A 15,734-nucleotide genomic window follows, 5' to 3' on the forward strand; every position below is an offset into this window, starting at 1 on the left:
CATGTCTTTTGGTTTTTGTGAATAGCCTCAGCGATGAGTCAGGTTGTCTGATTGTAAGAACTATAATTAAAGTTTAGGTTTCTGCTCAATTCCAGCCATTCTTACACAGCTGCTTCTTGACACTTACTTAAATACTAACACTCATTGGACTCTTCGACATGTGTTCAGGGATATATTATGTGCAAATGCAGGAAGCTCCCTGAATGTGAAGTGAAAGGTATCTGTGTTTTCAGTTATTTTAAAGGAATGGCTTAAATTCAGGCTTATTCTTGATTTTTCTAATGAACACTTCTAAAATTATTTTTCTAGATATTGACAGATACAGTAAAAGATACATGAAGGTGTACAAAGAAGAGTGGATACCAGGTAATTATAAAACTGAGACTGTTAAAATAATATTTAATGGCTATTTTTCCTGCACCATATTTTTGTAGGACAAATTTTCTATTTCACCATAGTAAAATAGATTCTGTCTCTTCCAAAATTAATTCTTAATGTATGTCTTTTAAAAGCTAAGAAGAAAGGATTTTTATACTGTAAGAAGGAAGAGTTGAAGTATTTTTGTGGAAGTTCTTAAAATACTTTATATCTATCTATCTATATATAACAATAAAAGCATAATATGCTAATTAGATTGGACATCCTTCTGGACGTCCTTCTGAATGAAGCAGGGGCTACAAGGAAAGCCTAATGGCAGCCAGATGGAAGTCCGGGTCCCCAGGTGCCAGAGAGAAGCCGCAGCCAGCAGCCAGGGGAAGGAAAGCCTACTGTTTCATGAATTTTGTACACAGGCCTCCAATATGTGTGTGTGTGTGTGTGTGTGTGTGTGTGTGTGTGTGTGTATAAGTATATATATGTATATGTATATATATACATATACACACACACATACTAGGACTTGGCAGACCTATTTGGCTTTTCCATTTTAATTTGCCACAATCACAGTTTTAGTCTGTAGTACCAGCAGTACTCAGTTCTGTACTCCTGAGTGATTTGATAGCTTTTGAAGAAAGAACAAATCTAGTGTTAAGGGTTTTCTAAGCTAAGCTCATGGATCTTCCTTTCTTTCAAGCAGACAGACTATTTTTAGTTGTTAAAATGCCTTTTCAAAAGAACCATACCCATGAGGGTTCCCCCACCCCCCAAAAAATTCATAAATTTGCATTGGATATAGACAAGGTGGAAGGGGCTGGAGAGATCTCATCCAGCTCATTTATGTTGCAGATTAAAAAAAAAAAGTTGCCATTGAAATGAAGTGACCTGTCAGGGTGATTTGGATAGTGCTATTAGAACACAAGTTACAGAGGCAAAAGAAGGCCCTGGCACTTAGGAGAGAGCGGAGTGAAGGTTACATTCCTCCGAAGAAGTGGAGGGATCAGGAAAGGCACAGAGTGAGAGCATGCTTATGCTAGATTTATTTTTAAAGGGGATTCTATATATTTTAAAAACATTTAAATCAACAATTTATTATGAGTAACATTTAATATCTATTTATTCCCAAAAAGTTTTATGTAGAAAAATATTCTTCTACACTTTTCTAGTTATAAAAATTTCTGCTTTTAAAATCATTATATAAATCCTATATAATAAAAGCCTAGGATGCATGATGCCCTCTTGTGACATCATCACAAATGGCCACCACAAGATGGCCTCCACAAGATGGCTGCACCACAGTGGAGGTGGGGCCCAGTGGCCCCTCCTTGCAGTGAGGCCTGGGGGTCCCGTGGCATGGAGAAGGCTGGTCCCGGTGTCTCTGCCACCATGCCTGGTCCCCCCACCCCACTGCCTTCCACTGCAGGCCTGGCCCCCCGCAACTGCCCTCCCCTGCAGTCTTGGTACCCTGCAACTGCCCTCCCCAGCTGACCTGGTCCCTCCCAACCGCCCTTTTCTGACAGCCTGGTCACCCCTAACTGCCCTCTCTGCTTGCCTGGTCCCCCACAACTGCTCTCCTGCAGGCCTGGGCCCCTCCTCCCCAACTTACCTCCTCTGCAGACCTGGGTCCCCCCAACTGCCCTCCTCTGCCAGCCTGGTCACCTCAATGCCCTCCTCTGCTGGCCTGGTCACCCCTAAATCCAACTGCCCTCCCCTGCAGGCCATCTTGTAGCAGTCATCTTGTGGTGGCCATCTTGTGTCTTGGTGTGATGGTCAATTTGCATATTACTCTTTTATTAGATAGGATTTCAAAGCTATTTTAATGAACACTTTTTCTTCATGGGAGAAAATACATTATTGTGATATTTTGATACCCATGCTAAATCTGTACAATTTGATATTAAGAAATTTTATTTTCATTGCTTGAGCAACTGTTGTATTTTTTGAAATAATTATGTCCAGTACCATTAATTTGTAGAAGGAACTGCAATTTTTATATTTCTTTTTTTGTACATACAGATTGGAGAAGACTCCCAAGAGAGATGATGCCAAGGAAAAAAATCAAAAAAGGTATATTGACTAGAATAATAATCCAGGTAGGAAAAGGTTATTGCTTAAATTCTATCTAATGTGAAATGGTCAATCTGAAGCTACACTTAGTGTTCTGAATGCTTTTTCTTAAAATAGACTGACATTTTTATTTTGCCAGAGCTCTTTTTGTTGATTTTTTGTTTTGTTTATTTTCTTAAATTATGGAATTTGATGGGATAGGAAAATCTTTTTAATTATGTAGATAATTTTATTTGAAAATTTGTAAATGGTTGTATTGCCCGATTTTTCATTCTTTAGTTGAAACACTTGGAATTTGTAAAATTTGGGGATTGGTAGAATAGAACTTTTTGTACATAAAATACCAAAGTGAAAGTTTCCGTTGTATTGCTTTCATAATTCCATTGAGTAATTAATAGTTGAGAACCTACTTTTGCTGGACACTGCTAAGAGCAATGAAATAGTGAGCGAAGGGGGAATAATCCTTGTCCTAATGGGGCTTACATTAGTCACAACATTAAAAACAGAATCCCACGGTCCTCATTGAGAGGTCAGGGAAAAGCTTTTTGAGGAGATGGAATTGGACTCTGGGTTCAAGAATGAGTAGGAGTTTACTAAGGTGAGGTTGGAGGAGGGATTTGGAGAAAGATCTGGTTTGAGAATGAAAATCATAAGTTAATTCAAAGATAGTATTTAAGGGTTTGGATTTGCTGTGTTTTTGTTTTGTTTTTTAGATATAAAAATAGCAACATTGAATATGGACTTCAAAAGGGAGGTCGTAATCATCAGATAGATATTATAATTGAGACTGTAAAAAAGAACGAAGTTGTCTAGAATGAAATTAAAGAACTTGGGCCGAAGCCCAATAGCTGGTAGAGGAAACTGATCCAGTAAAAAAAAGGAGATAGAAAGAGAGAAAAAGAAGTTTGAGGAGTAACTAAAGAGAGTGGAGTTACAGAAGAGTATTCAGAGGTGAAGAGTATTTTAGAAGGTGAGCAACCATGCTAAAGAATGGTAGACAATACTGCTGATAGGTCTATGATAGGTCTATAAAGATTGGAAAAGATAAATTAATTTTTGGCATGTTAATCATTGCTGACTTCAGTGAGAGCTTTTTAAAAGATTTGTAGAGGTAGGATTCAGTAGATTAGAATGGGTTAAACATTGGAATAGGAGTTTAAGAAATGGAGACAACATAGAGTAGTCTAGAAAATTTTGCTAAAAAGGATGAAGAGAGAAAAAGGGAATCGCCAGAGAGTTTAAGAACAATGGGGCTAATAACTAAGAGAAGAAACTCCACTCATACACCCCTGTATTTTTGCAGGCCCTGTTTATGTTTTTTAATAGACTTTTTTAAAGAGCAGTTTTAGATTCACAGCAAAAATGAGCAGAAAATACAGATTTCCCGTATAGTCTCTGCTCCAATACATGCATAGCCGCATTGCCAACATCTCCCACCTTAGTTATAGTTGAACCTACATTCACACATCATTATCATAATTTACCTTTGGGCTCTCTCTTGGTGTTTTACATTCTATGGGTTTGGACAAATATAAATATATGACATGCATTCACCATTATACTATCAAACAGAATAGTTTCAATGCCCTAAAAATCATCTGTACTCTACCTATTCATCCTTCCTCTTAAACCCTGGCAACTACTATTTTTTTTCACTAACTCCATAGTTTTACCTTTTCAAGAATATCATATAGTTGGAATTATATAGTATATAGCCTTTCATATTGGCTTTTTTCATTTAGTAATATGCAACTAAGTTTCCTCCATGACTTTTTTTTTTTTTTTAATATATTTTATTGATATTTTACAGAGAGGAAGGGAGAGAGATAGAGAGCTAGAAACATCGATGAGAGAGAAACATCGACCAGCTGCCTCTTGCACACCCCCTACCGGAGATGTGCCCGCAACCAATGTACATGCCCTTGACCAGAATCGAACCTGGGACCCTTCAGTCCGCAGACCGACGCTCTACCACTGAGCCAAACTGGTTTTGGCTGTACTACAGTGTTTTTATCCATTCATCTCCTGAGGCGTGTCCTGGTTGTTCCAAGTGTAGGCAGTTATGAATAAAGCTTCTATAGACATCCATTTTTGTGTGGACATAAGTTTTCAACTCCTTTGAGTAAATACCAAGGAGCATGATTACTGGATTCCATGGTTAAAGAATGTTTAGTTTTGTAAGAAAACACTGAACTGTCTTTCAAAGTGGCTGTACCATTTTACATTCCCAACAGCAATGAATGAGAGTTGCTGTTGCTCTGCATCCTTGCCAGCATTTAGTGTTTTCAGTGGTCTAGATGTTTACTATTATCTTGTTTTAATTTTCCTTGATAACATGATATGGAACATCTTTTTATATGCTTTCTTTCAGTTTGTATATCTTGTTCAGCAAGATGTCTATTAAGGTCTTTGGTCTATTTTTTAATTGGGTTTTTATATTCTTATTGTTGAGTCTTAAGAGTTTTTGGTATATTTTAGATAACAATCTGTAGGAAAACAATACTCCTGTGCTTTTCTCCTTTACTCTCATACTAATACCAATCACACTATTTCTGACACCAAACAAATCTCTGCAACAGCAACTGCGTGTCTTGCAATTCAATTCAATTCTGACAGAAACTGGAGTTAGCACAGACCCCACAGGTCAAAGGCTCAGTCCCACGAGTCTGCTTCCCATTTCAGATGCCAATCATGAGTAGTAGGTTCCCAGGTTACCCAAACTTCTCTCTGACTTGCATATAAATCAGATGTCCCCATGACTACTCCTTGAATTTGATTTACCAGAATAGCATATATTGGGCCAAAGATGGAAAAATAATTCATGTTAATATTTTGGGGTTAAAACAGTCTTTTAACAGATTTTGGTAATTTGACAGTTCTCCCCCATTTATATCTATATGGATTAGGCATTATAGAAAGTGAGAATAATAAGTAGCAAAAGATTCTGAGTAGATTTGAGCGTACAGTTTATTTCTTGTTTAAGAAATTAGTAATTTTAATAAGTTGATTTACCTGACCCTGTTCTATGGTATGGATTTAGCAGACTATGTGTTATGAAATTTAAATAATTTTGATAAAAGAACCTTAAAGAAAAAGAATTAATGGTGTGAATAAATTACATTTTTAGCTAATGTTATCTGGCATCAATATTATAATATGCTAGAGGCTCAGTGCACGAAATTCATGCACAGGTAGGATCCCTAGGCCTGGCCAGTGATCAGAGCCTATCGGGGCCTTCTGGCTGCTGGTCAGGGCCTTCCTTTGTTCTGCGCTGCCCCCTGGTGGCCAGTGTATATAATAGCGAGTAATTGAACAAGGTCTGGTTGAATACCCGAGGGGACACTTTGCATGTTAGCCTTTTATATATATAGATATTGAGATCTTGTTCATTTATGATACTCTGTATTTAGTTGCTACAGTTCAAATTAAACAGACTTTGCCCACAAGGGGAACCAAGAAAGTTACCCATTATTAAATCTAACCATTACATTGTTCAAGCAAAACCTCACTAATATATACTTTTGGGAATTCTGAGTTTGATGTTTCCCCCAGGGGCAATTTGGAATAACCCAGTAAATCATAATTCATTAGTTGTGAATTATCCACCACAATCTAAAAACTTCTTCTATAGGTTAAATGTTAATCTTTAACAAAATTACATCTTTCTGAGCTATATTTTCTTGTTGCCAAGTAATTTCTAGGTATTTAGTATGATTTGTGGAAATAAATTTGATACTTTTTTTTATCACCATGTCAATTTTGTAGTATATTATGATGCTTTGGTAACTGATTGGCAGGAGCTATGTGTGAAATAATTCTCTAGTATCTGCAGTTTCAGAACAGCCTAAAATGCAATATTTTTATATGGCTTAAAATAATATCCCAAAGGCATTAACACGTTTTATTTATATTGCTTTAAATTTTCAAATTCCTATGATAGATATATTCATATTAACCATTTTAATATTCATTCCAAATATAGTGCTATGCTGTACTGAATATAACCTCTTTCTCATCTCTTTAACCATTGGCAAATGTATATTTCTTCTGCACTTATTTTTATTTTCCAAACTTGATAAAATTGCCCTTAGTTAAAGTAAAATATACTGATCTATGAACAGGAAGCCAATGCAGGTGATATATTTGTGAGAGCTTTTCACTGGTCCTGTAATGACTCTTTTGGAGGTGATATTTTAGCAGTTTTGACCTGAATGGCATTAATTGCCAATATAGATATCTAGTTGCAGTCTTAGAAAATATCCTACTAGGTGATTATCGTTTACTTATCATCATGGAAAATTGGTGAGGTGTGTTGATTTTTTTGTTCTATTTTGTTTATTCTTTAAGAAAGTCAATTCATTCGGTAAATTATATGATTGCCCGGTAGGGCATACCACTATGCTAGGCAGCATGTTAGATGGCAAAGAAATATAATATACCATTGCTATTATTTACCAGTAAAAATGTGTTAACAGTGGTTTTACTTCAGCAGGTCCCAAATCCAAAAAGGTGAACGACACTGGCAAAGACACTTCACTCACTAATACTGCAGATGTACTGAAAACAATTGAGGTAAAGTTTCCTTCTTGTTATAAGAGTGAACTGAAAAAAATGTCATACCGCCTCTGCCTTCAGCCTTTTCACCTTTTCTGACATTTTAATAACATGTGGAATTGGCAGATCCGAGCCCAGCACACAGGTAACCCGAGAGGTTTGACGTCGTTGGCTGGGAGATAAGGGACACCATTCTCACCTTCTCTTTCACCCGCCTGTCAGCTTGCCTCACCTTCTGTCACCTGCCTTCTTTTCCACTCTGTTTCTATTTTTCCCTTGCATTGGAATTATGCATGAGAAGGAAATACATACATAAAATGTATTTCTTTTAAGAACCTTTCAGTTTTTCTCCTATTGTTGTATGTGTACTTTTTTAATACTTTTCTTCTGCCTCATGTTAATTGTAGAAGATTATATTGAGGGAAAGCCATAACTTACGGAACTTATTTTTATATTTCAAAACAAAAAAGATATAAAATGCAAAAGTTTAATTAACTAAAAATTTCCCCACCCACTCTGTTCCTCCACTGTAGACAATCAATGTTACAAGTTTCTTATATATCCTTCCAGAAATATTTTATGCATAGCAAACACAACTTTTTTCTTTAATTACAAAAGGTAACATATACACTCATGCATTTTCATTTTACCACTTAAAATTTATCTTTAAGATAGTTCCAGGTCAGTCTGTAAAGTCTAGGCTCTTTTTTGCTGTTGTTGTTGTTGTTGGCTGCACTATAAGACCAAACCATAATTTTTAAAATCAATATGCTACTAATGGACATTATGTTTCATGTAGTGTTTCACTATTAGAAACAATGCTGAATTCATGTCAAGTATGTCATTTCACACACGTAGGGTTGATTTCTAGAAGTGGGTTTGTTGGGATGGTTGTTATATATATTGTATTATATGGGTTAGTATTAACAGATCACTGTCCATGAAGGGCATGCCAGTTTATTGTATCATGCAGGTAATACCTTGCATTGATGGTGTTGAAAAGGATGATGATAATAATGGCCACCAGCACTTATTGAAAACTTATTTACCAGGCTCTTTGATGATTTATATTCATTATGTCCTTAAGACTTTATTACAATAGGCGATATTATTATTCCTTAGAGATGAGATGGGTGTTATTATCCCTTTCTTACTTTAAAACTTTTACTTGCCTGGGCAAGCTGGCCAGCTACGTGGTAATAGAAACTCGTATTTTTGATATTTTGACCAGTGCTTGAGCTGGAGAAAACATGGCTGAAAATAAAACCAAGAGGAATAGTGTTGGAATAATAGCGTTAACTGTCAGGTTTAACTGTAGTGAACGGATGGATGGGGTTGCAGACCTACCCAACATGCATTGATTGAACATAGATTCTGACTGTTCGTAAGGCTTCCTGGAAATGAGTTGCTAAGCTGGCTTGTGCTATGAGGAAGATTGATTTGGACCTCTGAATGCAGTTTCTCATCAGGACAAATTGTTTTCTTATTCACTGCATTGGAACACCTTTTCCAGTACAAACATTGTTAAAACTTGAGTTTCAAATATAAAAACTCCAATGAGCAGTTTTAATAGAGCAAAATTAGCGTCCAGATGACTCTGTTACTGTTCATTTTTTCAACAAAAGCAGTTGTAAGTCTTATTTTAATAAAACTGCTGTGGATGGAGAGGAGTGACATACACTCAGATTTCATCATTAATGTGTGAATCACCAGGCGCCAGTAAACTAATCTTTGAGCTTCCTATTTGGCATAACTCACAGAGAGAACTATTCTAATAATAGGGTGGTCATTTAATATTTAAACTAGAAGAACTGTGTTCTGTCTGTAAATTAAACGTTTTCAAAGTGTTTTCTTATTATATTATTCACATTATTCTTAACACAAATATGTAAAATAGTAGGCTAAATAGTTAAATCTCATAGAAGATAAAATGGAAACTATTATGTAGATCAGTGTTTCCCAAACTTTTGACATATGTGTACCCCTTCTATAATTTTCGTAACGCTGAGTACCCCTCGTACTCATGAGAACGTAGAATTGGGCGCAGCTAAGCACGGTGCAGTGCATATCCCCACCAAACTCTTGTGCAACGTGAACCCCCACCAAACTCTTCCCGTACCCCTGGAGGTACGCGTACCACACTTTGGGAAACACTGAAGATGAACCAAAACTAGTAGCTTACTGCAAAAATAAATAAATAAATAAATAAATAAATAAATAAATAAATAAATAAAGTAATGAAGTAATGAGACAATGTGTGTAGCACTTAGATAATTTTTTAAATTCCATAAATCTGCTATTGGTTAACTCATCAGGTATTTTATGGGTTTCATTTAGGTCTATGTGATAGAAATAAAGTTAAAGCTATTTATCTAAAGGTATTTGAGCCCAGCCTGTGTTGCTCAGTGGTTGAGTGTTGTTGACCCATGAACCAGGAGATCACGGTTCTGTTCCTGGTCTAGGCACAGGCCACGTTTGCGGGTCCAATCCCCAGTAGAGGGTGTGCAGAAGGTAGCCAATCAATGGTTCTCATCATTGATGTTGCTATAATGTTTTTATTTCTCCCTCTCCCTTCCTCTCTCTGAAATCAATGGAAACATTTTTTTTTTTAATTAAAGGTATTTGAGGTGGCAATAATGAATATAAAGTATGGAATACATTTTATATTTTTGTATAACTAGTTTAAATAATTTCCTTGCTAATTACAAAATAATAGATAATAGCATGATTTTTCAAATGCAATACATACCTTGCACATAGTTAAATACAACTCCCTTTTAGCTACACAAATTTATGTTTTCATTAAAACAGAAAATAAAAAAATCCATATATTAATTAATATTAACATAGTATCATTCTATGTGTGTGTGTGTGTGTGTGTGTGTGTGTATATATATATATATATATATATATATATATGTTTTGTCCATTGAGGCATTGTGTTTGCATGTATATATTACATCCCTAGAATAATAATTCCAGGACTTGCCCTCCTGTATGTTTTCGTCTTGCTTCTTCATGGCCCGTGATGCCCACTGAGGTTGTCAGTACAATGAAAGCAAACTGATAGGATGGGAGCAGATTATTCTGCCATTCCTCTAGATCTTTTGAGTTGCACATCAAATCTAGGGCTGATTACTCCACACTTGTTCAACCTGCCTGTGAGTTTTACAACGTATTTCCCAGCTCTGTGGTCATTAATAATTTCAAATTTGCCAATGTGACCATGCTTCATCATCATAGTTAGAAATCAGATGACCTTGGAGCACGGCCTAATAAGAACCTGGAGTTTGCCTTCTTTTTTTAAAATATATTTTATTGATTTTTTACAGAGAGGAAGAGAGGGATAGATAGAAACATCGATGAGAGAGAATCATCGATCAGCTCCCTCTTGCACACCTTCTATTGGGGATGTGCCCGCAACCCAGGTACATGTCCTTGACCGGGATTGAACCTGGGACCTTTCAGTCCCCAGGCCAACGCTCAATCCACTGAGCCAAACTGGTTTCGGCTTGCCTTCTTTTTGGCATTGTTCATAATCCTGAGAGCATCAGCCAGAACATTCATGTACACCATTATGGTGGCACGGAAAGATGGCAGAAAGAGATGTGTGTGTGTGTGTATTTATAGACACTTTAAAATACCTATAATTAAGATTTTGTTTACTTGCATTTTCCCAAAGGCTTGCCACTTATAAAACTTTCACACATTCCATTGTAGTAATAAGTTATAAGGCAAGATGGATCAGTATGAAGATAAGAGGTCTTTTTTGTTCTTAGTGGGGTCAAGTGACAGGAAAGTAGAGTTTGAATTTTGATGAGAAACTGAGTTTATCTGATATAGTTTTTTGTTGCCTTTGATTTCCTTAAATTCAAATTTGAATGTAATAAATTTCTAAAAATAAATATTTATGAACCAGTAATGGAATGACTAAGTTATAATTGCTCCAAATGTAAAATGTGTTTTTATCTCTGTATCTACTCTACTAAGCAAATATAATAGGATGGGATATTTGCAAATTTAAGAATTAGTGTTATGATTACTGTTTAGGAATATACACATCTTAACTAACGTGATCTTATGCCTTAATTATGAATATTAATATGTGAAATTATTGCTGCACCCACCTCCTAGAAATCCTATCACTTGTACAAATTAATGTAGAACATTTTAGTGATCGAATAATGACAGCAATGAAACAGCACATTTTTTATCAAATAGAAGAATATCGTTGATATTCATAATAGAATATGGGGATTTGTTAAAGTTATGAGATGATACCATAGTGATTTTAACAGAGTGGATAAGTAGAATCATCAGGCAATCAAAGTTTTCTAACTCTGTCTCTCTCTGTTGCCTCCTCTCACAGAGTTGTTAATAAGTGTTAATATTGACCTGAGTTGAGTTAATCTTTCTTTTTTTCTAATTAAGAAGCAAAATTCCTGGGAAATGGGAAGTAAATAATGAAGAAAAGAAATAAAAAGACATAGATAATCTACAAATAGGATAACTCACCCCAAAATGACTAAGAATTGTTTTAAATAATTGTTTTAAATAATTTCACTTATAAACTAAAACATAGACATTTGGAAATAGCACTATAACATTCTCAATTCTCCTTCTATGTTAGAAGGAAACGAAAGAACAATCTGAAAGTTCTCCATAAACTGAGTCAATTCAATACTTTTGACTGAGGTATGATAAAAATCACAAAAATAAAGCACTGTGTATGGGGCTGATCCCCCAGCATCACCTGGAACCCAATTATGAAGTAATGAAATAAAATAAAACTCTAGAGTCATGATAAGACAGCGAGTTCCTCCTTTCTTGGATTAACTCACAGTTTCCTGTATGATGCCCAGGTCTTGGTAAGGGAGGATTAGAATAAGGTGATAGGTAACTGTTGTCTTGAGGTTGAGCAGGGATGTCAAAGTCTAGTGGTTTACAAGGAAATTTAATGAAGTTCCTTTATAACAGGAATTGGAAAAGAAAGGTGATGGTGAAAAATCAGATGAGGAAAATGAAGAGAAAGAAGGAAGCAAGGAGAAAAGTAAGGAAGATGAGGAGGAGGAGGAAGATGATGCTGCAGAACAAGAGGAATATGATGAAGAAGAGCAAGAAGAGGTAATGGTCTATTTTGTAAGAATAACAAAATTAATTAAGATTAAGAATTATCCATTAAGGAGTCAGATATATGGAATAGGTTAAAATGAACACCAAGTTGATGGGAACCAGGGGCATATTTTTATCACTGGCATCAATTCCTTTCTATCAAGAGAATTTTTGTAGCATTGTTGTTATAATGATGGCAAATTGAATATAGGAGTTAAAAATAAAATGATAGGCAACTTTGTAAGTGCAAGTCCACCAGTTAAGGAAATTGATGATTGATTTAATTAAAATTTATTGACATAAAATTTTAACTCAACAGTTAAGGGCTTAGTCATGTAGGTCTGAGGGGGAAATCCCTATACCACAAACTGCATGTAGACACTGGGGAAACATTTATAATCCAATCTCAGGTATCTAACTGAGTTAGGAGTCAGTGTTTTGGATTTTAGATTTCCAACTTTGAGAAACGGTATGTTTCAAAATAAGCTGGAATCATTCCAGGTATTTTTGAGCAGGGTGACTTTGTTGGCCATGCCCCATTGGGACTTGCAGAGACTTCAGGCAGTAACCCTAGGCTGAGAGTTTCTTCTCCTTTCCAGTGACCTTTGTCTTCACTCCTTTTCAGCTTCTCACACCACACTGAGTCTTCCCCTGACACTCTTCCAACTATGAAATCTATTATTTGCTTTAATTACTTTGCATTAAATTTTATATTCTTTTGAAATTTATATTTGTGTAAAAGGAGAGATGTGGGTCTATTTTTTACTTGTTTCCAAATATCTAGCCAACTGGTAACCTCAGTTATGAAATAATTTGCTTTCTTCATTGATTTGAAATTCTCCTTAATTAACTGTTAGATTCCCACATCTACTTAGTCATATTTCTGGACTCTATTCCATTGTTCTATTTTGGAACCATCACTGTCCTAATGACTAAATTCTAGTATTTTTAGGGTATGTTACCCTTTTTCAGGATTTTTCTGAGTATTGTTTGTTTATTCTTCCAGATAAATTTTAACTCTAGACATTTTAAAATGAAACATATCACATTTGCCTCCAGTTTTCTTTCCAGATCATTCACTTTATTTCTGAGCTGACATGATTAAAACTACCAAACCCTCTGATCCTCTATCTCTCTGCTGTATTGGTTCCCTGTCTTTATTTCCTTCCCTCAGGAGCCCTTGCTCACCCTTCAACTTCTTTGTTGCTATTTTTCTTGTCTTGGTCTCGCAGCACATACTTAAGAGCAAAGCAAACTTGATCAGTTGCATTTTCTCCCTCCTTTTCCTTCCAAATCTGCCTTTTGAGCTTTTCTGAAGAATCATAAAAACTGATGCTCCTTAAAAAACAAAACAAAAAACGCTAGTCCCATTTGGCTACCTAACACATTTCTGTTTCTCTTGTCAAGTCAGCTCTCCATTGCAAGTATTTTCGATCATCTTTCTTCTTGACTACCTTTTATTTCACTTTTAGCAGATATAGCATACACCTTCACACAGAAAATAAAATCAAGAGAAACTCTGGTTTTTTGTTTTTATTTGTTTGTTTAATATATTTTATTGATTTTTTTACAAGGAGAAAGAGGAAAGGAGAGGTATAGAGAGTTAGAAACATCGAGGAGAGAGAATCCTCGATCAGCTGCCTCTTGCACACCTCCTACTGGGGATGTGTCCACAACCCAGGTACATGCCCTTCACCGGAATCGAACCCGGGACCCTTCAGTCCTCAGGCCGACGCTCTATCCACTGAGCCAAACCGGTTTCGGCGAGAAAACTGTTTTATTTCATTTTTTCTGCCTTCAAACTAGCTATCTTCCCTCCTCCTCTTTTTTTTTTAATCAATGGAAAAAGAGAAACATACTTCATCATGTTGAAGGCTAATTGTCCTGCCCTTTATTGAGACCTTACGCCTATGTCATTTCCTTTTCCATATTTTCAACCTCTCAGCCATGCCATGCCTCCTCCATACATTGGCTTGAGGCTTCAGCCAGTTTCCAAATATTGTTGGATTACTTGGCACTAGAAAGCCAACCCAACTTCCTGGAAATGGTAAGGGTCTTAGCCAGATACAGAAACTTACAGTATTTAGGAAAGACAAAGTAATGACAAATTACCTTTCTTGCATTATTTATATAAATTTATATATAAAAATCCATTATGGAGATACTAAATAAGATGATATCCAGGAGACGTTCTTTTGGGAATAGACCCTATTTCCTACTGTAGAGAGTAGAAATGTGGACATTAATTTTATTATTGTGGCTGATTTCAATCATGTGCAAAAATTTGGTGACTTAAAGTAATAGCCCAGCTTTAACAATGATCAATGTATTACTGATCTTTCAATCATTCACCCACCCAGTCTGTTCCTGTTTCCCCCACTTCAAAACCCATCTACCTTGGATTATTATAAAGCAAATCCTAGGCATTGTATCATTTGATCCATAAATATCTCAGTATGTTCTCAAAAATAAGAACTCTTTAACAATGTTACAGTATCAGTATTATTTCTAACGCATGAAATATAATTTTTTAATATCAAATTTTAATCCATTGTTCAAATTTGTTAGATTGTCTCAAAAAAATGGTTCCAATCAAAATCCAAATACAGTCCATACATTGCAGTTGGTTAGTAATTTTCTTAAATGTCTTTTAATCTTTATATTTTAAAAGTGTTGTATAATATAGTCATGCATCACTTTTATATTCAGACATAAATTACTATTTTTTTTATTGCTCACAGTATTACAGATGTCTCCCATTTTCTCTCTTTTTGCCTCCCTCTATCTACCCCCACTCCAGGCCTTCCCCATGCTATTGTCTGTTTCCATGGATTATGCATATGTTCATATATGTTTTTTGGTTAATTTCTTCCTCTCCCCTCTCACACTCCTAGCCCAATGGAGATCTGTTATTCTGTTCCATGCATCCATACCATTGGAGCTATTTTGTTCCTTAGTTTATTTTGTTCATTAGATTGCACATGTGAGACCATGTGATATCTGTCTTTTAATAACTAGCTCAGCATAATCATCTCCAGGTCCATCCGTGTTGACTCAAAAGATAAGAGCTCCTTCCTTTTTACAGCTGTGTAGTATTCCATTGTGTAAATCTAATACAGGTTTTTTTCCACTCATTTACTGATGGGCCCTTGACTGTTTCCAAATCGTAGCTATTGTAAATAATGCTGCTATGAACATAAGTGCATATACTTTTCTGATTGGTGTTTCAGGATTCTTAAGATATATTCCCAGAAGTGGGATCATTGGGGTCAAATGGCAGTTCCATAAGTGTCTGTACATTTATTTTAAATAAGTGCTCAGTGTTATAGCTAACCATATATCATCCCACTGAGGTTTAATGAATTAAATGTGTCATCCTACTAAAGTGTAATAGGCATCCCCTCATGTTCTTTTAGCTAGTTGATGCCTGTAAACATGAGTTGGTGGTCTTGAAGAAAGCAGCACAGGTAGATGCAAGTAAAAGCTAATGTGTTTTCTAAGCAGATAGCATAACCTGATGTATGCCTGAAATGCGGGGATACCTCAGCCCAGCCTGTGCCCTCTTGTGGTTCAGGAGCCATTGGGGGATATCTTATTGCTGGCTTAGGCCCGCTCCCTGGGGGAAG

The 15,734-nt window shown here is 35.9% G+C and overlaps 1 protein-coding gene across 2 annotated transcripts in view; it reads left to right on the forward strand.

Annotated features, from left to right (window-relative positions):
* The window catches only part of POLR3G (RNA polymerase III subunit G), a 35,840-nt gene that overhangs the window by 17,020 nt on the left and 3,086 nt on the right, over positions 1-15,734 (forward strand). Inside the window, exons 4-7 of one of the 2 annotated variants that reach the window (XM_084882030.1) lie at positions 310-366; positions 2,392-2,442; positions 6,932-7,014; positions 11,974-12,120. In XM_084882030.1, the coding sequence (XP_084738156.1) occupies positions 310-366; positions 2,392-2,442; positions 6,932-7,014; positions 11,974-12,120 (338 nt within the window). The remainder of the gene's footprint in view (positions 1-309; positions 367-2,391; positions 2,443-6,931; positions 7,015-11,973; positions 12,121-15,734) is intronic. The other variant, XM_084882031.1, reaches the window with a different exon arrangement.

Source organism: Pipistrellus hanaki, assembly GCF_964339955.1.
Source record: "Pipistrellus hanaki genome assembly, chromosome: 4".
Lineage (NCBI taxonomy): Eukaryota > Metazoa > Chordata > Mammalia > Chiroptera > Vespertilionidae > Pipistrellus > Pipistrellus hanaki.